At 41.4% G+C, this 26854-nt stretch overlaps 1 protein-coding gene across 9 annotated transcripts in view; it reads left to right on the forward strand.

The window, feature by feature from the left end:
• Positions 1-26854, forward strand: part of pde1a (phosphodiesterase 1A, calmodulin-dependent) — a 601233-nt gene that overhangs the window by 509209 nt on the left and 65170 nt on the right. For all 9 annotated transcript variants that reach the window (XM_063052036.1, XM_063052037.1, XM_063052040.1 and 6 more), the window contains 6 exons: positions 7487-7587; positions 11111-11236; positions 12429-12530; positions 12657-12777; positions 17557-17638; positions 25010-25127. In XM_063052036.1, the coding sequence (XP_062908106.1) occupies positions 7487-7587; positions 11111-11236; positions 12429-12530; positions 12657-12777; positions 17557-17638; positions 25010-25127 (650 nt within the window). The remainder of the gene's footprint in view (positions 1-7486; positions 7588-11110; positions 11237-12428; positions 12531-12656; positions 12778-17556; positions 17639-25009; positions 25128-26854) is intronic.

The following is a 26854-nucleotide window of genomic DNA, read 5'->3' on the forward strand; positions in this document are numbered from 1 at the left end:
ATTTTTTGAGAATGCCCGCAAGAAAATGGATCTCAGATTTGTATATGGTGACATTTACGTACTTTGATAATAAATTTACATTGAGCTTTTGAATTTAGATCTGAAGCCCTCCTTCCTCAACCATCTCCTTATCCATGTATTAACTGCAATATGTATCTATTTCTCACCTCACTAGTATGTGGCATGGGTAGTAATCCTGAGATTATATTCCTGGAAGTCCTGCATTTTAACTTCCTGCCTAACTTCTTAAAAGTTCCTTTGCAGGAACCCATCCCAGCTCCTGCCTATGTCATTGAACCTAAATGAAACAGGACCTCTGGATACTCATTCTCCCCACTCGGAATATCTTGTACCCGCTGCAAGCTATCCTTAACGTTGGCACCTGAGAGGCAACACGCCATCCTGGTGCTCAACTGCAGCCATAGAAATGCCTATTTGCGCCCCTTACTGCAAACTTCTCTTTCACTATTGTTCTGCCTGGCACAATGGATTATTGGAGAATTAAATCATTATGACTGGAGCTAGGATGCCAGGAGCTGCCTGGCATGATTTGCTGCCTGTGATTGAAAACTAACTGTACCTTGTAAGGGCAAATCTGTCAGCGACTAGAGTGGATGTGCTGCATGTCAATATACACACCCAGCTCATTCATCTCAGCACATGGAGATTGTAAGCTTAGCAAAAGCACAAGCCCAAGGTGCTTTTTTAAAAATGCAGACAACAGGAATTCTGCAGATGCTGGAAATTCAAGCAACACACATCAAAGTTGCTGGTGAATGCAGCAGACCAGCCAGCATCTCTAGGAAGAGGTACAGTCGACGTTTCAGGCCGAGACCCTTCGTCAGGACTAACGGAAGGAAGTGTTAGTAAGAGATTTGAGAGGGGGAGGGGGAGATCCAAGATGATGACGAAGGGTCTCAGCCTGAAATGTCGACTGTACCTCTTCCTAAAGATGCTGCCTGGCCTGCTGCGTTCACCAGCAACTTTGATGTGTGTAGCCCAAGGTGCTTGCTGGTCATGGACAAAAGAGAATGAAACTTGTCTTTCCTTTAACTGAGAGAGCCAGCAAACTCTTTCATACAACAGTGAATAACACACTGAGTTACATCTTTAGCATCAACCTTAAAGGAGCCAAGTGCAAAAAATTTATTGCTGTGGTCAGTTTGACATCTACTGATAATGTGGCATTCAGAGTTTTGTGAAGCCAGATTGTTGTTTCTTCCTCTTTGAGTTTCAGGCAGAATATTTAGTTTTTTGAGGACTCTTGGCAGATTGTCTCCTGCTGAAAACCTTGTAGCTCCTCCATTCTCTTCTTACTGCTTGACCTCTCTATGTTCTTCCTGCATGTTTTCCTGATTATGTTGTTTTGCAAAGATATTGTCTGTTAATCCAGCACTTTACAGAAGTTTGTACAGAGAACTTGAAGTCTGTAAAAAGGTACATAAGTGGCTGCCTCGGCACACTTTGTATCCTTTAGCACTTGAACCAGTCAAAAGAAAAGAACATCAACTAATTTATTCCACAGAACCTGATATCCGGCTTCAGTATGAAGATTCCACAGCTCCTTTCCCCCCATGGATGATAACTGAGTTTTTCCAGCACATTATTTTTGTTGCACGATTGCACAGTTGTTATAAATTATATTGGTGTGGGTGAAGTGAGAGTGATGATCCCTCATCTGTGTGGGAAAGGCATCAACTTCAAAAATAGCAATGGTGCCATTAAATAAGGATGGAGTACAGTGCTCGCTGACATCACAATCTGCTTAATTTGCATCCTTCCAGACAGCATTAGGCGCGGGTGTCATGTTCGTCAGTATAACATCTGGCATAACTTACCCCACAAATATACACAAACAGCTCTCACAATACTCAGTCAAGAGGAGCTATGGATTTTTCAGCAGTGTTTTTTCATGGCTGCTTCCATTTCAAATAACAAATAGATTTTGTGTCAAAGCTAATCAGGTCTTTTTTTTTATAACAGTTTTTCCAAGTTGGACTGTTGGGAAAGATGTTGTGACAACTTTTACAACAACTGTTCAGATGAGGACTTTAGTCATCTGTTCTAAAAAGATAGAAATATCAAGCAGAACTTTAATAAGTATATTGCGAAATATATAAGTATATCTCAATCATACATTTTGGATACTGTTGCGGGGAGGATGATCTACCAAGAAGAAGCTGCAGTGAGCCAGGTCTCCAGCACTGAGTCTGGATCAGAGAGAAGGGACTAGAAGAGGACTCCAGTAGTGATCAGGGTTTCCATTGTCAGAGGAGCAGACAGGAAATTCTGTGGACATGAAAGAGACACCCGGACTGTACGTTGCCTCCCAGGTGCCAGAGTCCGGGATGTCTCAGACTGCAGCCACAACATTCTGAAGGGAAACAGCTGGAGATCGTGGTACATATTGTGGTACCAATGATGTAAGCTGGAAAGGGGATGAAATCCTGAAAAGAGAAAATAGGGAGTTAGCTAGAAAGCTGAAAAGCAGGATTGCAAGTGTAGTTATCTCTGGATTGCTGCCTGTACCAGGCGACAGTGAGGGTAACAGTAGGATGATTTGGCAGATGAATGTGTGGCTGAGGAATTGATGCAGGGGACAGGGTTTCATATTTCTGGATTAGAGGGGGTGGTATGGCTCTGTTTGTAAAAAATGAGATTAAATCATTAGAAAGAAGTGACATAGGGTCAGATGGTGTTGAATCACTGTGCATAGAGCTAAGGAACTGCAAGGGTAAAAAGACCCTGATGGGAGTTATATACAGACCCCTAAACAGTTGAAAGGATATGGTCTACAAGTTACAATGGGAGATAGAAAAGGGAGATGGGTGCCAAAAGGACAATGTTACAATAGTCATGGGGGATTTCAATATGCACGCAGATTGGAAAATTCAAGTTGGTGCTGAATCCCAAGAGAGCAAATTTGAAAAATGCCAATGAGATGGCTTTTCAGAGCGGCTTGTGGCTGAGCCCACTAGGGAAAAGGCAATTTTCGATTGGGTGTTATGTACTGAACCAGATTTGATTTGGGAGATTAAGGTAAAAGAATCCTTAGGAAGCAGTGATCATAATATGACAGAATTTATCCTGCAGTGTGATGCAGACTGTAAGGAAGGACAGGCAGATGATAGGGCAACATTGCAGTCAGTGAGAAGAGTTGAAGTATAACAAAGTTGTTAAATACAGGACTAGGGAAAGGAAATTTTGGATTGGGGACTGTGCAATGAATCAGATTTAATTAAGGAACTTAAATACTTTGGAACCCTTAGAAGACAGTGATCGTAATATGATAGATTATGCTCTGCAGCTTGAGAGGGAGAAGCTAAGATCAGATGTATCAGCGTTGCAATTAAGTAAATGGGGTTACAGAGGCATGAAAGAGGAGTTGGCCAAAGCTGATTGGAAGGGGACACTAGTAGGAATGATGGCAGAACATCAATGGCTGGAATTTATGGAAGCAATTCAGAAGGTGTAGGATAGATACATCCCAAAGATAAAGAAGTATTTTAAAGAGAGTATGAAGCAACCTCATGGATGATGGAGGAAAGTCAAAGACATAATAAGGCAAAAGAGAAGGCAAATAATATAGCAAAAAGTAGTGGGAAGTTGGAGGAACGAGAAGCTTTTAAAGACCAGCAGAAGGAAACTAAAAAAAGCATTAAGAAGAAAAAAAGATGAAATATAAAGGTAAGCTAGCCAATAATATAAAAGAGGATAACAAAAATTTTTTCAAGTATATAAAGAGTAAAACAGAGACGAGAATGGATATCGGACTGCTGGAAAATGACACAGAGGTTGTAATGGGGAACGAAGGAAAGGGGGTCAAACTTATGAATTATTTTGCATCAGTCTTCACTATGGAGGAAACTGGCAGTAATCCAGAAATTTGAGATTGTTGGGTGGGAGGCAGAAGTGAGTGTACTATGCAGAAGGTGCTTGGAAAACTGAAAGGTCTGAAGGTAGGTGAGTCACCTGGACCAGATGGTCTACACCCTAGGGTCCTGAAAGAGGTGGCTGAAGAGATTGTTGTGGCATTAGTAGTGACCTTTCAAGAATCACTAGATTCTGGAATATTTTCAGAGGATTGGAAAATTGTAAATGTCACTCTACTCTTTAAGAAGGGAGGGAGGCAAAAGAAAAGAAATTATAGGCCAGTTAGCCTGACTTCAGTGGTAGGGATGATGTTGGAATTCATTATTAAGGATGAGATTTGCAGCTACGTAGAGGCAGATAATAAAATAGGCCTAAGTCAGCATGGTTTTATTAAGGGGGACCTTGCCTAACAAATCTATTCAAACTTTTTGAGGAAATAACCGGCTGAATAGACAAAAGAGAGTCAGTGGATGTTACTTACGTGGATTTTCAGAAGGCACTTGACAAAGAGCCACACATGAGGCTGCTTACCAAGATAAGAACCCATGGAATTACAAGAAAGATACTGGCACGGGTAGATGTTTGTCTGACTGGCAGGAGGCAAAACGTGGGAATAAAAAGTGCCTTTTCTGGTTAGCTGCCAGTGACCAGTAGTCTTCCACAGTGGTCAGTGTTAGAATCGCTTCTCTGAATGTTATATGTCAACGAGTGGATTTGGGCAGTTTGTGGCCAAGTTTGCAGCCAATACAAAGATTGGTGGAGGGCCAGGTAGTGTTGAGGAAGCAGGAAGTCTACAAAAGGACTTAAACTGGTTAGGAGAATGGGCAAAAAAGTGGCAGATCAAATATACTGCTGGGAAGTATATGGTCACGCAGTTTGAACATAGAACATAGAATAGTACAGCACATTACAGGCCCTTCTGCCCACAATGTTGTGCCGACCCTCAAACCCTGCCTCCCATATAACCCCCCACCTTAAATTCCTCCATATACCTCTCTCTTAAACTTCACTAGTGTATCTGCCTCCACCACTGACTCAGGCAGTGCATTCCATGCACCAACCACTCTCTGAGTAAAAAACCTTCCTCTAATATCCCCCTTGAACTTCCCACCCCTTGCCTTAAAGCCATGTCCTCTCCTATTGAGCACTGGTGCCCTGGGGAAGAGGCGCTGGCGATCCACTCTATTTATTCCTCTTAATATCTGTACACCTCTATTATGTCTCCTCTCATCCTCCTTCTCTCCAAAGAGTAAAGCCCTAGCTTTCGTAATCTCTGATCATAATGCATACTCTCTAAACCAGGCAGCATCCTGGTAAATCTCCTCTGTACCCTTTCCAATGCTTCCACATCCTTCCTATAGTGAGGCGACCAGAACTGTACACAGTACTCCAAGTGTGGCCTAACCAGAGTTTTATAGAGCTGCATCGTGACTCTTAAACTCTATCCCTCGACTTATGAAAGCTAACACCCCATAAGCTTTCTTAACTACCTTATCTACCTGTGAGGCAACTTTCAGGGATCTGTGGACATGTACCCCCAGATCCCTCTGCTCCTCCCCACTACCAAGTATCCTGCCATTTACTTTGTACTCTGCCTTGGAGTTTGTCCTTCCAAAGTGTACCACCTCACACTTCTCCGGGTTGAACTCCATCTGCCACTTCTCAGCCCACTTCTGCATCCTATCAATGTCTCTCTGCAATCTTCAACAATCCTCTACACTATCTACAACACCACCAACCTTTGTGTCATCTGCAAACTTGCACCCTTCTACCCCCACATCCAGGTCGTTAATAAAAATCACGAAAAGTAGAGGTCCCAGATCAGATCCTTGTGGGACACCACTAGTCACAATCCTCCAATCTGAATGTACTCCCTCCACCACCACCCTCTGCCTTCTGCTGTCAAGCCAATTCTGAATCCACCTGGCCAAACGTCCTTGGATCCCATGCCTTCTGACTTTCTGAATAAGCCAACATTCTGAATAAGTTTGGTGGAGGAAACAATGAACAATTTTCTAAATGAGGCTAAAATACAGAAATCTGAGGTGTAAAAGGACTTGGGAGTCCTCATGCAGCATTTCCTAAACATGAACTTGCAGTTTGAGTTGGTGGGGAGAAAGGCTAGCATTTATTTTGAGAGAACTGGAATAATAAAGCAAAGATGTGGTACTGAGGTTATATAAGGCATTGGTCAGACTGCACTTGGAATATTGTGAGCACTTTTGGACCTCTTAACTCTGAAAAGACATGCTGGCATTAGAGAGGGTCCAGAGGAGCTTCGCGAGAATGATTCTGGGAAGAAAGGGGTTAATTTCCATTCCCAGTATGAGTAGTGTTTGATGGCTCTGGCCCTGCAGTGCTCAGAAGAATGAGGCAGTATGTCAGTGAAGTTTATCAAATATTGAAAGGCCTAGATAGAATGGATCCGAAGAGGATATTTTGTATTGTGCGGGAGTCTAGGACTGGAGGGCACAGCCTCAGAATAGAAAGATGTCGCTTTAGAATAGAGATGAGGAGGAATTTCTTTAGCCAAAATGTAGTGAATCTGTGGAATTCATTGATACAGACAGCTGTGGATACCACTCATTGGGTATATTTAAAACGGAACTTGATAGGTTCTTGATTAATAACAGCATCAAATGTTATGGGGAAAATGGGGTGATGAGGGATAATAAATCAGCCATGATGGAATAACAGAGCAGACTCGATTGGAGAATTGTCTTAATTCTGCTTCTATGGTCTAATGGTCTAACAGAGAGTTTTAATTTATGAATCTTTAAACCACATAAGGCTGAGTATTCTCAAGATTGCTAATCCAACAAAGCACTGCACTGTTGGCTTCCAGGGACAAAGATTCAGATTCATTAAAAGAAACAAAGAATGTTTATATAATTACTTAGAGACTCTCAAAGCAAAGAGAACACAATGAAACATTTAGTAGCGCTGCTACTTCACAACCCCAACCACCCAGGTTTAAACCTGACTTCTGATGTGGGCAGTGTGGAGTTTGCACTTTCGTCTCGTGTCCAGTAGGGTTTCCCTTGAGTGCTGCACTTCCTCTGACATCGTAAAGATGTGCAATTTGGTTGGTTAATTGTCCTTACTGTGCTTGTGAGCGGTGGAATCCAGGAGGAGTTGATGAAAATGTATTGAGAATAAAAATAGTATTGGTGTAATTGGAATAGGCTGTGTTAACAACAGACCTATTTCACTGCTGTATGACTCTATGAAATGTGAAAACAATTCAAATTCTCCTGAGCAAATCTTTTTGTGGAACATTGTCACAGTGAACTGGAGAAGTAGGGGGCCGGAATAGATATAGGCAGTTTTTTGTTTAAGTGTTATTGCAGTCTCCTACTCATGCCAAATGAGATCTCAGCAAAAGAGGTGCTGCTCGAGCAACACATTGGCATTAAAAGATGGCACCTCATTTAGTGTGTATGATGACCATCTTGTCTTGTGGCATCCAGCTCAATTCGTGCACTGCAACAATCTGGGTTTTCAAACACCTTCCATTCCTTTTTGTCAGATACCCAACTAATCGTGTCACAACTTCACATCAGGGTTAAGTGAGTCAAAAGCATTTTCCCGAATTATAACCTTTCTGTTACAGCACTGGTTTACAGAACTGGATATTCTAGCCATGCTCTTTGCTGCTGCCATTCATGACTATGAGCATACAGGGACCACAAATAACTTCCACATTCAAACCAGGTAGGAAGCAATGTTGCAGAGTGACAAGAATAAAGCTTACTTGCGAATTTCTTAAGATTATATGTACTAAAATGCTTCTCAGTGTATGAATCATTGCTCTAAAAATGTATATATTTCTATGTTGATTAATTGGGTGTCAACAGGTAGACATCTGAAACCTTTTCTTGCTGGTGATTTTCAATGGAGAGTAGTCCTAAGTGGGTGGAATTGCTCTGGCTGCCTTTTACTGAGTGGTTTGACACAGAGATCAATCAAATGGATTATCGGCTGAAGGATCAGGTTCAATATCACCCCTTCTCTGCACTCCAACTCCAGACAAATTTCAACCACAAAAGCTTCAATGATCAGAGCTCATGTTACACGAGAGCATGCTGTATTTTGAGGTCCATTTTTTAGGCTCATTTTCCAATAATGAACGAAGTGCAGCTTTCATTGACATCTTGTTCCATTATGGCCACGTCAGAATTTTGATGAGATACACTTCTGGAGATCTGCAAGAATAGTAAATATCTTGACATTTTCCATGATTGACATCTTAAGGAATAGTGTGTTTTTTTTTCCAAAATGAAATAAATTTGCACTTCGGTCTGGAATTTGGATCATTCCCAAAAGCCTCCAATCCAGTTCCAACAAGGCAGCTGGTAGAAGTTTACTAAAATTTCCTGTTACAATTGAGCTGGAGGCATTAGGTGTATCGGAACAGCTGGCATGCTGCAGTTATATACAATAATGTTTTTTAAAAGGGAGTTTCAAAGGGATGCAATGTACCTACTTGCCTATGGAAACAGATAAATATCTTTACTGTTTGGCAAATGGTACATCCCTGTCACTGAATAGAGATGTGTACACCAGCCAATGCATTGGACACTTACATGCATTATAGGTTCACGTTAATATTTGCTCACAAAGGTCCTTTAACTACTTGACATTGTGTTAATACATTTCATATTACCATATTCTGAGGGGTTCATAATACTTTGTTGAGTTTTCTATGTGCAGATGTATATTTTGTTTCTCTTTCACCTATTAGTACGGTGTATATTTCATTAGACAATATAAATTCCGAATAACTCAATAACAATAAGAAGGCCACATGGTTGTTCTCCACCCTACCCAAGCTATGCTTGCTGACACCTGCTCTGATATCTCTGGCAAATGCAGAGATAAGTGGATGCAGTGGATGTTGTATATTTGGACTTCCAGAAGGCCTTTGACAAGGTGCCACACATGAGGCTGCTTACCAAGTTAAAAGCCCATGGTATTTTAGGAAAGTTGCTGGCATGGTTAGAGCATTGCCTGATTGGTAGGAGGCAGCGAGTGGGAATAAAAGGATGCTTTTCTGGTGGGCTGCCAGTGACTAGTGGCGTTCTGCAGAGGTCGGTGTTGGGACCTCTCTTTTTATGCTTGTGTGTCAATGATTCGGATGATGAAATAGATTGTTTTGTTGCCAAGTAGATGGCATGAAGATTGTGGAAGGGCTGGTAGTGTTGAGGAAATGGTTAGGTTGCAGAAGGACTTAGACAGACGAGGAGAATGAACAAGAGAATGGTAAATGAAATACATGGTCATGCACTTTGGTAGTAGAAATAAATATGCAGACTATTTTCTAACTGGGGAGAAAATCCAAAAATCTGAGATGCAAAGGGACTTTGGGAGTCCTTGTGCAGAACACCCTAAAGGTTAACTTACAAGTTGAGTAGGTGGTGAGGAAGGCAAATGCAATGTTAGCATTCATTTCAAGAGGTCTAGAATACAAGAGCAGAGATGTGATGCTGAGGCTTTATAAGGCACTGGTGAGGCCTCACCTAGAGTATTGTGAACAGTTCTGGGCTCATCATCTAAGAAAAGATGTGCTGGCATTAGAGAGGCTTCAGAGGAGGTTAGCAGGGATGATTCTGGGAATAAAAGGGTTATCATGTAAGGAACATTTGATGGCTCTGGGTCTGTACTCACTAGAATTTAGAAGGATGAGGGGGAATCTCATTGAAACCTTTCAAGTGTTGAAAGGTCTAGACAGAGTAGATGTAGAAAGGATGATTCCCATGATGGGGGAGTCTAGGACAAGAGGGCACAGCCTCATGATGGAGGGGCACCCATTTAAAACAGATATGTGAAGAAATTTCTTTAGCCAGAGGAGGCCGCTGTGGAGGCCAGGTCACTGGGTGTATTGAAGGCAGAGCTTGATAAGTTCTTGATTGAACGTGACCTCAAAGGTTACTGGGACAAGACTGGGGAGTGGGGTTGAGGAGGGGGCAAAAAAGGAACAGTCATGATTGAATGGTGCAGCAGACTTCGATGGGCCAAGTGGCCTAATTCTCCCTAAGTTTTATTGTCTTTTAAGTGCCGGGAGGGAGATTAGCGGGGAGGTGAACTTACAGTTTTTCCTTGGCCAGAAAAGTTTCTATATTCCCCTGATGGCATTTCTGGTGGATTATAAATTAACACAAATTGAAAATCTTCAAATGAGCTGTCTCAGCATTGGTCAAGACGTATATCACTTTAACACTCAAACAAGCTCGCTTCAGATAATGCTGTAATTATTAATCGCCGCAAATTATTTCCCTAACCTTTATTTTATTTTCAAACTTTTTAGGTCCAAGCCTCCCACATATAAGATCATTATTTCACTCTCCCATTGTCATCTCTCAGTCTGATCCTTCCCGATGTTGCATCTGATGTTTGCCCATTTTGTAGTCCAGATTTTCATGCAATTAACCTTCCTCAACCTTTTTACTGTCAAGTTTCCACTGTATTGTATTTCGTTTTTCAAGCTATTAAGATTCATTAGCTGCATGGTTTTAGTAATAATGTGTTTATTCAACTAATATTTTCCATGACTTTTTATTCCCTTATACATTTGTTTTACCTGGTGCTTTTAAAGAAGTTGGCTAATTTCAGTTTTGCCAACACATCTAATCTTGTCTAATCATTCATTTTGCTCAGCACACAAGCAGCCAGGGTATTGGGGAGAGAAGATACTTATTCCATTAGTCAAGGCTCGATTTAAATCATGTGGTAATTTACCTTTTTGGCTGTCTGCTGACCAGTCTAAATATTACATCTTTTCTTATCTAGTGACTGAAAAACTTATCAAAAGAAAGTTAATAACTTTATTTATCTACTCCCCATTGATTAATATTTACCTATGCTTGTAACTTACTTTGTAGACTAACTGTTAAGATCCTACTAAAGGTTCCAAGAAATAATCAGTCAAATGCAAGCAAGTCTTCCAGAAAGCTTTATTTAAATAACATATTTTAATATTTTTATTTCAACATTACAGTATGTTAAATTATGATCACGGCATAATTACCAATAATGTTTTTCTCAGTTATTCTGGTAGATGTGTTAACTTCATGGATTAACTCGTATGAATCAGATCTTTCACTAAAATGAAAAAGGACATTCTCTTCATGAGCACACAGCATAATTACAGTATCTGTTTATTATCAGTTTTTTGTTATCATTTACACCCAGAACAAAATATTTAATATAAATTAATATTTATTTCATTTATTAACAGATCAGATGTGGCTATTTTGTACAATGATCGATCTGTTCTTGAAAACTATCATGTGAGTGCTGCCTACCGATTGATGCAAGAAGAGGAAATGAATATCATGTGCAATTTATCAAAAGATGACTGGAGGTAAAATGAGACTGCTTGAGAATGAACACTTAAAATGCAATACTTCTAATACAATACTGTGCAAAAATATTATGCACATATCTATAGCTAGGGTGTCTAAGACTTTTGCACAGTATTTTAGTCATTTTATGTATTGCACTGTAGTGCTGTCACAAAAAAAAATGTCATGACAAATGTGAGTGATGATAAACTTGATTCTGATATGGATCTCAATTGTGGACTGAGAGCGGGAAGGAGGCAGACAGAGGGGAATCATGGCTGGGAAAAGGGGAAGGTAGAGGGAGGGAGTGGGAAGCACCAGAGTAATCATTCTGCAATGATCAACAAACTGATGTCTGGAATCAAATGACCTTGGCTGGTGTCTCAGGGCTGGGTGTGTCTGCACCTGCTGTCCCCTAGTACTCTTTCTTTGCCACCTGTCCCACACCCCTCCTGTGGCATTTGACCCTTGCCATTTCCAACTTCCTTTGCACCTGCCGGATTTACAAACTCTGTCTCTGCTCCACGTTGCCATATACAGTTCTGTGCAAAAGTCTTAGGCAGCCTAGCTATATATATGTGCATAAGGCTTTTACACAGAATTGTATATCATTCTATACAAAACTTTCTGTGACATTTGACCAGGCATGGTACAAATATCCAAATCCCTTTACTTTTGGTACTTGATGTTACACTGAATTACCAGACTGTCTTAAAACAAAAGCATTCCATGATTTGAACAGGACTGTCTGAAAGTTGATTACTGTGGTCAAATAGCTGAAAAATATCTCCACAGATTTTCAAAAACGTAGCTGCTTGCATTTACACCAAGATGAGAAAACTTCCTAGATAAGCTTCGTGCTTATTTAGGCTTTGATGCAATAGGAATTGGTGCCATCCAAGGGTTAAAGCATGATCACTCAACAGCATCATTCTAACTTAACCAAAATAGCATAAAAGTCACATTCTTCAACTGAATAACAAGAATTAACCCTGAATACATTTAGCTTTAGTGAGAATATTCAGATTTACTGGTATGTCAGCTATTGAGCTATACCTCATGCTGTAAGTCAAGGGAACTTTAGAGTTCAGCACCTTTTTATATATTTTTCCATTCCTTTTTATCCTAGACATGGAAAGAAAGCTAGATGCCAGATCTATTCTTGCATTTAACATTATCAGCTAGTCATAGCATGTTTTATAAATCAAACAGGGATCTGCGTGCTTTGGTGATAGAAATGGTTTTATCGACCGACATGTCTTGTCACTCCCAACAAATCAAGACCATGAGAACTACTTTGCAGCAGCCTGAAGGGTGAGATGATCTCCTTTTCTTGACAATTTCTTTAAAAACCAGGAAGCTTATAGACATATCATATGCAATACAGTTTACTCACAGTCCTTCAATGCAGCAACCCAGGATATGCCCTTGATTTTTCAGGACTGACAAGGCTAAAGTCATGTCATTAATGCTGCATGCTGCGGATATAAGTCATCCTGCAAAGTCCTGGCAACAGCACTACCGCTGGACAATGACACTGATGGAAGAATTCTTCAGACAGGTAAAGGCTTTGATGTACTGCAAAGCAGTAAATGAAGTAAGACCATCTTTTATTCAAGAAGTGTTGTATTTATAGAAGCAGTATTCTATCAAGCCAGTGTCTTATCACAAGAATATTCTACATAATTTACCAAGAAATTTTGCATTCGTTGTCTGATCCCTTGCAAAGATCCCAACACACTGGGAAATGAACCTGGTCAGGTGTCAAGTCTCTCAGTAGGGAGCATTTTGGAGATAGTGATCACGTAATTGTAGGGATGATTTACCGCTGATTGAAAAGCTTAAGCATATAGACATTAAGAAAGAAGATCTTCTGGAGCTTTTGGAAAGCATCAAGTTGGATAAGTCTCCGGGACTGGGCAAGATGTACCCCAGGCTACTGTGGGAGGCGAGGGAAGAGATTGCTGAGCCTCTGGCAATGATCTTTGCATCATCAATGGGGACGGGAGAGGTTGCAGAGGATTAGAGGGTCACAGATGTTGTTCCCTTATTCAAGAAAGGGAGTAGAGATAGCCCAGGAAATTATAGACCAGTGAGTCTTACTTCAGTGGTTGATAAGTTGATGGAAAAGATCCTGAGAGGCAGGATTTATGAACATTTGGAGAAGCATAATGTGATTAGGAATAGTCAGCATGCCTTTGTCAAAGGCAGGTCATGCCTTTCGAGCCTGATTGAATTTTTTTGAGGATGTGACTAAACACGTTGATGAAGGTAGAGTAGTAGATGTATATGGATTTCAACAAAGCATTTGACAAGGTACCCCATGCAAGGCTTATTGAGAAAGTAAGGAGGCATGGGATCCAAGGGGACCTTAGTTTGTGGATCCAGAATTGGCTTGCCCACTGAAGGCAAGAGTGGTTGTAGATGGGTCATATTCTGCATGGAGGTCAGTGACCAGTCGTGTGCCTCAGGAATCTGTTCTGGGACCCCTTCTCTTCGTAACTTTTATAAATGACCTGGATGAGGAACTGGAGGGATGGGTTAGTAAATTTGCTGATGACACAAAGGTTGGGGGTGTTGTGGATAGTGTGGAGGGCTGTCAGAGGTTACAGTGGGACATTGACAGGATGCAAAACAAGGCTGAGAAGTGGCAGATCGATTTTGTCACGTGCCCCGTGATGGGTTAAAGAACCAGCAGAAATAGAAAACATTTTGGAGTCTGGTATTGCTATTCACTAATACTATTTATTAGTAACTACGCAATACATTGATATAAATTCAGATATATTAAACAGGTTAGCAGAGATCATATGTATATAAGTGTGGAAATATAGAAACCAAACTTCTTCAAGCCTAGGGGTAAATAGATAGTCTTACGGTGATGAGTAAAGTTCAGTTCAGTTCGTAGTATTGAGTTGAGTAGTGATGAAGAGAGAGAGAGAGAGGTTTTAGTCTTCAGGTGAGCTGACGCCGTCGATCTTCCCGTTGTCCTCTGAAATCCTTTAGAAGTCACCGACTGTGACCACAACAAAGGGGGACCATTCTTCTGTGGTGGAATTATCAACCCAGGCAAGGGTTGGACACGAATGACTCTCCACCGGTCACTCCCTTTTCACACTGCAAGAGCCACTGATCGATCCGCCTGACCAATCCTCCAAACACCCACCTTTTCTGTGGGCACAACAAAGCTCATCCAGTGTCCAAAACAATGTGTCTGTGAGTCTATCAGCTGACCTTCTATTTATCTCACTGTGCTGAACACCAGCTGTCCATCAAGCAGCTCCTCCCTTCTCTCTCTGTAAGAACACGGAACCTGGTAATGTCCTTGCAAAAGTGTAAACATGTGCAGAGAAACCGTATCACCATTTCAAAGCAGTCTTCGCTTCTTTCTCTGTTAACAACAAGCTGTCTGTGCTGGACAGCTCTCTTTCTCTCTCTCTCTCTCTTTTTAAAGGTATAGTCCATAAAAAAATAGGACTCCAAGGGGTACATAACAAGTTCATCCTGGATACGTGTGAGCTGGTTCATTTTAGTAGGTCAAATATGATGGCAGAATACAGTATTAATGGTAAGACTCTTGGCAGTGTGGAGGGTCAGAGGGATCTTGGGGTCCAAGTCCATAGGACACTCAAAGCTGCTGTGCAGGTTGACTCTGTGGTTAAGAGAGTATACGGTGCATTGGCCTTCATCAATCGTGGGATTGAGCTTAGGACCCGAGAGGTAATGTTGCAGCTATATAGGACCCTGGTCAGATCCCACTTGGAGTACTGTGCTCAGTTCTGGTCACCTCACCACAGGAAGGATGTGGAAATTATAGAAAGGGTGCAGAGGAGATTTGCAAGGACGTTGCCTGTTTTAGGGAGCATGCCTTATGAGAATAGTTTGAGTGACCTCGGCCTTTTCTTCTTGGAGCGGCTGAGGATGAGAGGTGACCTGATAGAGGTGTATAAGATGATGAGAGGCATTGATCGTGTGGCAGGGCTGAAATGGCTAGCATGAGAGGGCATAGTTTTAAGGTGCTTGGAAGTAGGTACAGAGGAGATGTCAGGGGTAAGTTTTTTACGCAGAGAGTGGTGAGTGCATGGAATGGGTTGCTGGCAATGGTGGTGGAGGCGGATACAATAGGGTCTTTCAAGGGACTCCTGGATAGGTACATGGAGCTTAGAAAAATAGAGGGCTATGGGTAACCCTAGGCAATTTCTATAAGTACATGTTCGGCACAGCATTGTGGGCCAAAGGGCCTGTATTTTGCTGTAGGTTTTCTATGTTCTATGTTTCTCTATTCTACACTTTTGAGATACCCATTGTACAGTTCTCCCATGCCCTATTACCCTATCCTATTTCAGGAATGAAGTGAGTCACATTTATTCTTGCTTGTCATAATTTGTGATCAGTCCACAAAGACTAGTTCAACACTTGTAACCCCCGATCAAATGTAAATGGAGCCTGGCCCTCAAGAATATGACACCAAGAATATTTGAGGAAGATGGTGTGATCGCGCAGCAGTGAAAAGTCTCATTCTGTAATTTACCCATCTTGTGAGCAGAGATAGTCATAGTCGTAGTTATACTTTATTGATCCCGGGGGAAATTGGTTTTCGTTACAGTTGCACCATAAATAATTAAATAGTAGTAAAACCAGAAATAGTTAAATAGTAATATGTAAATTATGCCAGTAGATTATGAAATAAATCCAGGACCAGCCTATTGGCTCAGGGTGTCTGACCCTCCAAGGGAGGAGTTGTAAAGTTTGATGGCCACAGGCAGGAATGACTTCCTATGACGCTCTGTGTTGCATCTCGGTGGAATGAGTCTCTGGCTGAACTCCTGTGCCCACCCAGTACATTGTGTAGTGGATGGGAGACATTGTCCAAGATGGCATGCAACTTAGACAGCATCCTCTTTTCAGACACCACCGTGAGAGAGTCCAGTTCCATCCCCACAACATCACTGGCCTTGCGAATGAGTTTGTTGGTTCTGTTGGTGTCTGCTACCCTCAGCCTGCTACCCGAGCACACAACAGCAAACATGATAGCACTGGCCACTACAGACTTGTAGAACATCCTCAGCATCGTCCGGCAGATGTTAAAGAACCTCAGTCTCCTCAGGAAATAGAGACGGCTCTGGCCCTTCTTGTAGACAGCCTCAGTGTTCTTTCACCAGTCCAGTTTATTGTCAATTCGTATCCCCAGGTATTTGTAATCCTCCACCATGTCTAGATGTGGTCTATTATTAACTTTGCTGTGCATTTTCATTTGCCTAGAGGTATACATTAGATAGATGCATTTTCTGAACTAGGCCACAGTAACTTGCAGAAGTGACACGGTTGAACCATAACATGTGATCATGGACAGTGTATTTCTAATTCTTAACACAATGTTTAGTGCCTGACATTAATTAAAGAAAGGCTTATGCTCTAAATGCATTGTTAGTCTCTTTGGAATTAATGATTAAAGCAGAAATTTAGGGATATTTAAAATTTTTGTACATCTAAATTTAAAGAAGACAAGTCTGCTTTTAAATTTGTATTTCTTTTCAGTGTTCGTGCTACTGGTGTATATCAGATTTTGTGATGGGTCTTGTAGAACAAGGGAATAAGATGGAGGATGATGATGTAATGTAATATTTTGTGATGGTGATAGCGGTCAATATGACAATAGGTTGCCCATGCTTTGATGGTATATCAGCAATCTGCTTGGTACTTTCTGGATCACCGACAGATTAAAGTTTACTTTTACTCTCTCCTCATAAGAAAAAATAGGAAAACATCCTCATTTTAAATCAACATTAGCTTCTTTTTATTCAAGCAGTAACTGCAAGAAAGTAAGGTGTTTTAAAATTCTGATCTGTTCCGGTGGTTGAATATTGCATGAAGTAGTTAGCAGTCAAAACAAGGTGAAAGTACAGCAGCTAAAGGATCTCATTTAGTCTCTCCAATGCAGTCAGTACAGCAGGAAGGAGAAAATGAGAGAATAACCCAATGATGTAGATTACAATTTTATTGTCACCCACAACTTTGCACTGGGCAGACTTTCTTACACCTAATATTTTTTAGGTTATTGATTAGCTGAGAGCTTAATGTGTTACTCCTGTTCCTATTGCTAGATACTGTTTAACCTTGCTGAGCATATCTTGTTCTCATGAGAAAGACAGGTTAATCAAATTGGAGACACCATGGTTCAGTGCTTGACGCACAGGAGATAGTGAACATTCTATATTACTCACTCCTCCCACCCACAAAACATACATGCAGATCTGCACGTGCATTATCTGTCCAATTGAAATGCATATAATTAGGGTTTTTCCAAATATAATATTTTCCTTCATTATTTTCTCTGCAGGGTGACAGCGAAGCAGACTTGGGGTTACCATTTTCTCCACTTTGTGATCGAAAGTCCACAATGGTAGCACAGTCTCAGATTGGTAAATATTTGCATACATGTCATCTGGGAATATGCTTGTAAAAAGGTTTAGATTTATTCATCTTTTCAGTTGGCTGACCATTTCAAAGGTGCTTGATTCAATCCAATTCAATTTAAGTTTATTTGTCATTTAACCGTATGTGAATACTCATGAATACAGCCAAACAAGACAGCGCATCCAAATCATCTGTCGACTGACCCCCAATGCCCTCAAGGCAATATCGTTGCTTTGAGGTCTAGTCCTCACATATAGAAGCATATATAGAATACTAGTAATAAGACAACCAGACAAATATATATGTATATAGTCCAAGCACCTCATTCCATTTTAAATATTCAGTCACCACAACTGCTTCAGACTTAGTCCTCGCTACGACCAAAGGCTTGGCCCCCTCCATCCAGCCCTGTTCTCATCCAATAAATCAGCGAATTGAGCTTGCAGCATACCAGCTTAACAATATCCAAAGGGGTCTTGCGATCACAAGAAAAGTGACCATGACAGCCACTCACTATTAGACCGTATGTCTCCATCGACTCAGGCGGCAGCACGATGCACAGCTCCTTCATTATCTCCGCCAATGAGCAATGCGCTGATGATGTAGGTCCACAGTCCTTTGAGTTCTTAACGGATAGCAGGATTTTGCGAACATTAGATGTACGTTTAAGTATAATGGTAGCTCCTTTTGTTGACCCCGTAGAAGCCTCTCTGACCAGTCGTGCCGCCATCTTGCCAGTTGTTTGTACCCAGTGCATTTTTGTCCAGAGGTTTATCCATAAGACATAAGAGCAGAATTAGGCAATTCGGATTATCTGTGCTCTGCCGTTCCATCATGGCCGATTTATCATCCCTCTCAATCCCATTCTCCTATCATCACTCTGTAAACCTTGATACCTTACTAATCAAGAACCTATCAACCTCTGCTTTTGTAATTTTTACCCCACATCCTGGCTACTGTTCAGAGGCCTGTATACAAGTTCCAATCGGGACTGTTACCCTTGCAGTTTCTTAGCTCCACCCACAAGGATTCTATATTTTCCAATTCTGTTTCTAAGAAATTGATATAATTTATTCCAATGGAACCTCCCCACCCTCCTCTGCCTACCAGCCTGTGCATCCTTGGACGTTAAGCCCCCAACTATGATGTTCTTGCAACCACAACTCAGTGGCACCTATAATGTCATACCCGCCAATCTCTAAATGCACCACAAGATCTTCTACTGTGTGCAGCATACTATTCTCCTTTCTCACCATAAACACAAGAACTCCCTCATTCTCTTTCCACTGCTGTAACTTTAGTAAAGACAGTCGAACACAATATCCGCAATCTCTTCCAATAACAGTGTTTCTTCCCCAACACCCATCTCCCTTCCCTCCGCCCAAAGTTTCTACTTCATGCAACATCCCTCCCTCCCAAGTCCCTTCTCCTACTAGCTGGTTTATGCCAGAGGGCTCTCTGAACAACTGCCAATGCTTCAGTCCAGTCAGGAGGCAAAGACCAATAATGCTAGTTGTGTACAGTTGTTAAATTCTGATTAAGGAAAATCCATGCTTTCAAGTTTCTTGAGTCTTCCAACTGACTGCTACACCTCTCCATTCCCCCTCTGCATGCCTTCCTGAGACGTACAATCTTGCAATCTGACCAATATTTATGTTGTAAACAGGATTACCAATCCACTCTGATAAAGACTGGAAGCATCTCTGGGGAAACATTGCAGCCCATATTGTATATGCCACTGTCCTTAACCTGTACATGATTGTGATGTCCTATGGGGAGATACAATTTGCACGCTGATTTAAAGTCTCTTGCAACTGAAGAAGCCCAGTCAGGAGATAGCTTTAGAATTGCCGACACGTTTAACTTTTCTCCGTCACTACTTTGTCCAGTAGCTATCTGCTGCATATTGTATTTGAAAAGTAAATAAGATCCAGGTTGTGAAAGGAAAGGAGATCCAATTCTTACATTAGCCTGAGAAGAAACACTTTCATCTAAACACAAGAAAGTCTGCAGATCTGGAAATCCAAAGCAACACACACAAAATGCTGGAGGAATTCAACAGGTCAGGCAGCATCTGTGGAAATGTTTTATGCTGAGGACTGGAAAGAAAGGGAGAAGATGCCAGAATAAAAAGGTGGGGGGAGAGGAAAGAGAACTAGCTTGAAGGTAGTAGGTGAGGCCAGGTGGGTGGGAAAGGTAAAGACCTGGAGAAGAAGGAATATGATAGGAGAGGACAGTGGATTGTGGGAGAAAGGGAAGAAGGAGGGGCAGCAGGTGGAGATGATAGGCAGGTGAGGGGTCTAGATAAGAGGCCAGAGTGGGGAACAGAAGAAGAGGTAAGGGGGAGGGTAAAATAATTACCAGGTGGACAAATTGTACAGCCTCATTCCATTGAGTTGGAGGTTACCAACAAAGAATATGAGATGTTGCTCTTTCACCCTGAGTGTGGCCTCTTAGTGGCAAAAGAGGAGGCCATGGATCAACAAGTCAGATTGTAAATGGGGATAGGAATTAAGATCGTTGGCCACTGGGAAATTTTGCTTTTGGCAGATGGAGTGGAGGTGCTCAACAAAGAGGTCAATCCAATTTATGACATTGTAGAGGAGGCTGTATTGGGAGCATCAAATACAATAGGCAACAATAATAGATTTGTAGTTGAAGTGTTGCCTCACCTAGAAGGACTGTTTGGGACCCTGAATGAAGGTAAGGAATGAGGTGAATGGACAGGTGTAGCATTTCTGTTGCTTGCAGGGATACGTGCCAGGAGGGAGATTAGTGGAGAAGGAAGAATGGACAAGAGAATCCTGGTAGGAGCAATCCCTATGGAAAGCAGAGAGTGGAGCGGGGGAGGTAAAGATGTGTTTTGTTGTAGGATCATGTTGAAAATGGCAGAAGTTGCAAAGAATGGTGTGTTGGATGCAGAGGTGGATGGGATGGTAGGTGAGGACAAGAGCTACTCTATTGCTGTAAAGCGGCGGGACAATGGGGTGGGCACATAAATTTAGGAAATGAAGGAGATACTGGTGAGGGCAACATCAATACTGGAGGAGGAGAAACACTATTCTTTGAAGAAGGACAACATTTCTGATGTCCTGAAAAGGAAAGTATTCGCACAGTATTTTCTTCAAGACAACAAAGAAGTTAAACGGTAATGGCATCTTTTTAGTAGTTTTCTTAAGGCTAAGATTACCGATGTGATTTCATTTGTGCTTTTTGCTTCTCCCTGTTGATAGTCACTTTGAACTACAAGTTGTAAAGTAATGCTAAAATATTAAAAGTTTAAGGGGAATGGCATGAAATTCGTAACCAGTGGCATAAAACATATGCTTGCACTCACTGTCAAGAAAGTTGTGGGAAAAGATCCAGAGATATCTGAACCATGTTCCTGACTTCAATTGCTGTCAGGAGTCAGTTTTGGGATACCTGGCATTCAACAGCAGCACCCTCTAGTTGAGGAGCCAAATGTTGAAGACTTCTTAATGACACCAATACTGGACAAAAAAAGTACAATTTTTTTACTTTTTTGGATGTCCAGTCCCTATATACTTCCATCCCCCATCAGGAAGGTCTCAAAGCTCTACGCTTCTTTTTGGATTCCAGACCTAATCAGTTCCCCTCTACCACCACTCTGCTCCGTCTAGCAGAATTAGTCCTTACTCTTAATAATTTCTCCTTTTGCTCCTCCCATTTCCTCCAAACTAAAGGTGTAGCTATGGGCACCCGTATGGGTCCTAGCTATGCCTGCCTTTTTGTTGGGTTTGTGGAACAATCTATGTTCCATGCCTATTCTGGTATCTGTCCCCCACTTTTCCTTCGCTACATCGACGACTGCATTGGCGCTGCTTCCTGCACGCATGCAGAACTCGTTGACTTTATTAACTTTGCCTCCAACTTTCACCCTGCCCTCAAGTTTACCTGGTCCATTTCCGACACCTCCCTCCCCTTTCTAGATCTTTCTGTCTCTGTCTCTGGAGACAGCTTATCCACTGATGTCTACTATAAGCCTACTGACTCTCACAGCTATCTGGACTATTCCTCTTCTCACCCTGTCTCTTGCAAAAACGCCATCCCCTTCTCGCAATTCCTCCGTCTCTGCCGCATCTGCTCTCAGGATGAGGCTTTTCATTCTAGGACGAGGGAGATGTCTTCATTTTTTAAAGAAAGGGGCTTCCCTTCCTCCACTATCAACTCTGCTCTTAAACGCATCTCCCCCATTTCATGTACATCTGCTCTCACTCCATCCTCCCACCACCCCACTAGGAATAGGGTTCCCCTGGTCCTCACCTACCACCCCACCAGCCTCCGGGTCCAACATATTATTCTCCGTAACTTCCGCCACCTCCAACGGGATCCCACCACTAAGCATATCTTTCCCTCCCCCCTCTCTCTGCATTCCGCAGGGATCGCTCCCTACACAACTCCCTTGTCCATTCGTCCCCCCCATCCCTCCCCACTGATCTCCCTCCTGGCACTTATCCGTGTAAGCGGAACAAGTGCTACACATGCCCTTACACTTCCTCCCTTACCATCATTCAGGGCCCCAAACAGTCCTTCCAGGTGAGGCATCACTTCACCTGTGAGTCGACTGGGGTGATATACTGCGTCCGGTGCTCCCGATGTGGCCTTTTATATATTGGTGAGACCCGACGCAGACTGGGAGACCGCTTTGCTGAACATCTACGCTCTGTCCGCCAGAGAAAGCAGGATCTCCCAGTGGCCACACATTTTAATTCCACATCCCATTCCCATTCTGACATGTCTATCCACAGCCTCCTCTACTGTAAAGATGAAGCCACACTCAGGTTGGAGGAACAACACCTTATATTCCGTATGGGTAGCCTCCAACCTGATGGCATGAACATTGACTTCTCTAACTTCCGCTAGGCCCCACCTCCCCCTCGTACCCCATCTGTTACTCTTTTTTATGCACACATTCTTTCTCTCACTCTCCTTTTTCTCCCTCTGTCCCTCTGAATATACCTCTTGCCCATCCTCTGGGTCACCCCCCCTTGTCTTTCTTCCCGGACCTCCTGTCCCATGATCCTCTCGTATCCCCTTCTGCCTATCACCTGTCCAGCTCTCGGCTCTATCCCTCCCCCTCCTGTCTTCTCCTATCATTTTGCATCTCCCCCTCCCCCTCCAGCTTTCAAATCCCTTACTCACTCTTCCTTCAGTTAGTCCTGACGAAGGGTCTCGGCCTGAAACGTCGACTGCACCTCTTCCTATAGATGCTGCCTGGCCTGCTGCGTTCACCAGCAACTTTGATGTGTGTTGCTACAATTTTTTTATATGTTTTAAACATTTAATAGCACATAATAAAGACTGAACATGCATGCATTTAAAACTAAAGTAGGAGCTGAAATACTATAAACTTCTTAAGAGATAGAAAAGTGTTCTTTATGATTTAAAATTCCTTTGCATTTGAAGTAAGAATGGTATTAAATGTAATTACACCTCATTCACTCTAACCATGTTCAGGCCATTTTACACTGAGAGGAACTCGTAAATACTGAAATTTTCATCTGTTAACTGATTTCTGGAAATTATGCTGGAGAAGACCACTAGTCAGTGTAGCCTGTGAAGGAGCAATGAACTATAGATGGCAATCTCCACTTCTCCACACATGGTTGCACTTGCTCAAACTTTCAGGTTTGCTGTTTGTTTCATTGTGTAATGATGGGGAAGCTGCCAGTTGCATTGTCATTACAACATCAGCAGTTGGGTCATTGTCTGGTATTCTGGCTTCACATGCCAATAAATAGAATCATATTATACATCCAATCATAAATGAGAGAATATCTGCAGATGCTGGGAATCCAAGTGACTCCCTGCGGTGCTCCTCCCCCCTTTTCTTTCTTCCATGGCCTTCTGTCTATTTCACCTCTCAACTTCCAAGTTCTTTACTTCATCCCTCCTCCTTCAGGTTTCACCTTGTATTTCTCTCCCTCCCACCCCCACCTTTTAAATCTACTCCTCAGCTTTTTGTCTCCAGCCCTGCTGAAGGGTTTTGGCCTGAAACGTCGATTGTACTCTTTTCCCGGATACCGCCTGGCCTGCTGAGTTTCTCAGCATTTTGTGTATGTTGCTCATATGGTACATCTGGGTTTTGTTATAAATTCACCACCTTCTGGTCTTATTTTCCAGAGATTAATGTAGTAACAATAGTTTAAAGGGTCAATAATAAAGTCTGTCCAGTAATTTGGGTGTACAAATAGGGCTTGGAAAAACGTTTTAGCATTAAGAGATTAGCAATCAGTGTCAATCAAGGTGAAATGCGATGCAATGTTTTTGCTTGGCACAGGGGAAAACTGCCCCACCTCACCTTGGCATTCTGTCTTATACTATTTTGAACTTACTTATCCCCTCATCCATCTGTGTTGTTCACAGCATTAATTCATTGGATGAATGTAAATTTCTCCTGTGCAAATTATACCCTGGGGACTTCCAGAAGTTAAACTGCCATGTAGGTTGTGAAAAGGGAGAAGCCTTGAAGAAATTTTTCAGACATCTTTAATTTTTGTCCACCCCTCTGCTCAATGTGAAACTTAAATAGTAGTCACAGAGCTTTCTGCCCTCTGTTCCCCAAATGTGGGCTTTCTTTGTAGATTCAGAGCAGGCTTGAATATGCAATAATGCCAACCTGGGAGATTGCCATGCAATATTTCAGCAACCACTGCTAATGAAACCAGTCAGAATAACCTCATAGAGCTGTGGAAGAACATCGAAGAACAAAATCAACTTTGATTATTGGATATCAGCATTCTTAATAATTTATAGTGTTCATGGGAATATGGTAAACATATTATCAATGTGTTACAGAATTTCCCTCTTGTAGTAAAGATGTTAAAATTTCAAGACATTTGTTTGATTCTGAATAGAAGAATGTTTTTTTATAAAATACCGTTTGAAACAATACTGCAATTGAATACTTTAATCTGCCAGAAAATTATACATTATCTTTAATTATTTTTACTACATCCAGACTGACAAGTAAATAATCCCTAAGGATGACAGAAACATGCGAGCTGAAGCCAGTTGTATCTTATGCCCTCAAGCTGTCATAACCATTCATATTATTATGCATGTTCATGCATTGCAACAGTGATTCTGTTCTGTGAAACCTCAGTTGTTAATACACAAGCCAAATGCTCTAAATATCTTTGGTCAGTTATAACAAAGCTTAACTTCCATATTGTTTTCTGTTTTATGCTATGAGGAAATTTAAAGGTCATATTGTCCTTGAGCATCTGACTGTGGACTTAGTGAGTCATGGCATCCAAGAGCGGACAAGTCTGTTCAAATTTCAGTTTATATTTGAGAAAATCTGTTTATCTAACTCTGCGCTATTGGTAAAACTAAGCTTTTGTCTCCACCAGGTTTTATTGATTTTATTGTGGAACCAACCTTCTCTGTTCTGACAGATATAGCTGAAAAAATAATAACACCTCTTATAGAGGAAGCTTCTCAATCTGAGACTGAATTTCAACGACAAAGGTTTGTATGGTATTTTTTCAACAATATTCTCGGCAATTGTTTGTGCTTTTAAATGACAACATTTTAAATCAGTTTGAAGAAATTTGTAAAACTTAATTGCAGTGTGAATATCAACCACTTTCTTTGATGTGGTTATTGCCCATCCATACAGAAGATGCCTAACAGTAATTGTAGCAAGGCCAGAATTTAAAACTAGAAAATGCCCAAAAATTATTTGATTGCGACTGATATTTATTTTGAACATCATGTTAAACTTGTAAATCAGGATACTGTTGTACTGATAAAAAGAATCAATTTCTCCTGATAGTAACCATATTAGGTAATGCATAGATTGTACACCTTCTTATTTATAATTGGCTTATATATTGTCACATGTACCAAAATGCAATGAAAACTTTGTTTTGCATGCCATCTATTCAGATAATTTCAAAACATAAGTATATAGAGGTAATACAAGGTAAAAGCAATAACAGAATACGGAATATAGTGTAACAGTTACAGAGAAATTGCAGTGTTGATAGGTATTAAGGTGCAATGGCTATGACAAGATAGATTGTGATGTCAAGAATTCAGAATCAGAATCAGATTTAATATCACTGGCATATGTCTTAAAATTACTTGCTTTGCAGCAGCAGAACATTGCAATAATAAAAGAAATAGTTAATTACAATAAGAAATATATATATGTGATTAAATTAAATAAGTGGTACACACAGAGCAAATAAAAGGGAAAAAAAGTAGTGAGGTAGTGTACGTGGGTTCATTTTTCCATTCAGAAATTTGATGGCATAGGGTAAGAAGCTCTTCCTAAAATGTTGACTGTGTGTCTTTAGGCTCCTGTATCTCCTCCTAGATCGTAGCAAGGAGAAGAGGGCATGTCATAGGTGATGGAAGTCCTTAATGATGCATGCCATCTTTTTGAGACATCACAATTTGAAGATGTCCTCGATGCTGGGAAAGCTGCTGCCCATAACGGAGTGGCTCGGTCATCAATTTTCTTCAGCTGTTTCCGATCCTCTGCAATGGGCCCTCCATACCAGGCAGTGATGCAACTAGTTAGAATGCTCTCCCTGGTACATCTATAGATATTTATGAGAGTATTTGGTGACATACCAACTCTCCTCAAACTCCTAATGAAATTTTCTGTAGCTGCTGCTGTGCCTTCTTTGTAATTCCATCAATACGTTGGGCTCAGGATAGATCTTTAGAGATGTTGACACTTGAAGCTGCTCATTCTTTCTGCTGCTGATCCCTCGATGAGGACTACTGTGTATTCCCTCAATTTCCAATTACTGAAGTCCACAATTATTTCCTTGGTTCCTTAGTCTTACTGATGTTGAGTGCAAAGTTGTTATTGCAGCACAACTCAACCAGCTGATCAATCTCACTCCTTTATGCCTCCTCAACACCATCTGAAATTCTGCCAACCATAGATGAGTCATAGGCAAATTTATAGATGGCATTTTAAACTGTGCTTAGCTGCAAAATTATGGGTTTAGAGAGAGCAGAGCAGTAGGCATCCTTGAGGTGCACCAGTGTTGATTGTCAGTGAGGAGGAGATTATTCTTTCAATCTGCATTAACCGATCTCACAATGAGGAAGTCAAAGATCCAGTTGCGCAGGGAGATATGTTAGCCTAGATTCTGGAGCTTGTTGATTAGTACTGAGGTTATAATGGAGTTGACTGCTGAGCTATAATCAACAGACAGCAGCTGAGTGGAGAGCCA

Source organism: Mobula hypostoma, chromosome 6 (assembly GCF_963921235.1).
Source record: "Mobula hypostoma chromosome 6, sMobHyp1.1, whole genome shotgun sequence".
Classification (NCBI taxonomy): Eukaryota; Metazoa; Chordata; class Chondrichthyes; order Myliobatiformes; family Myliobatidae; genus Mobula; species Mobula hypostoma.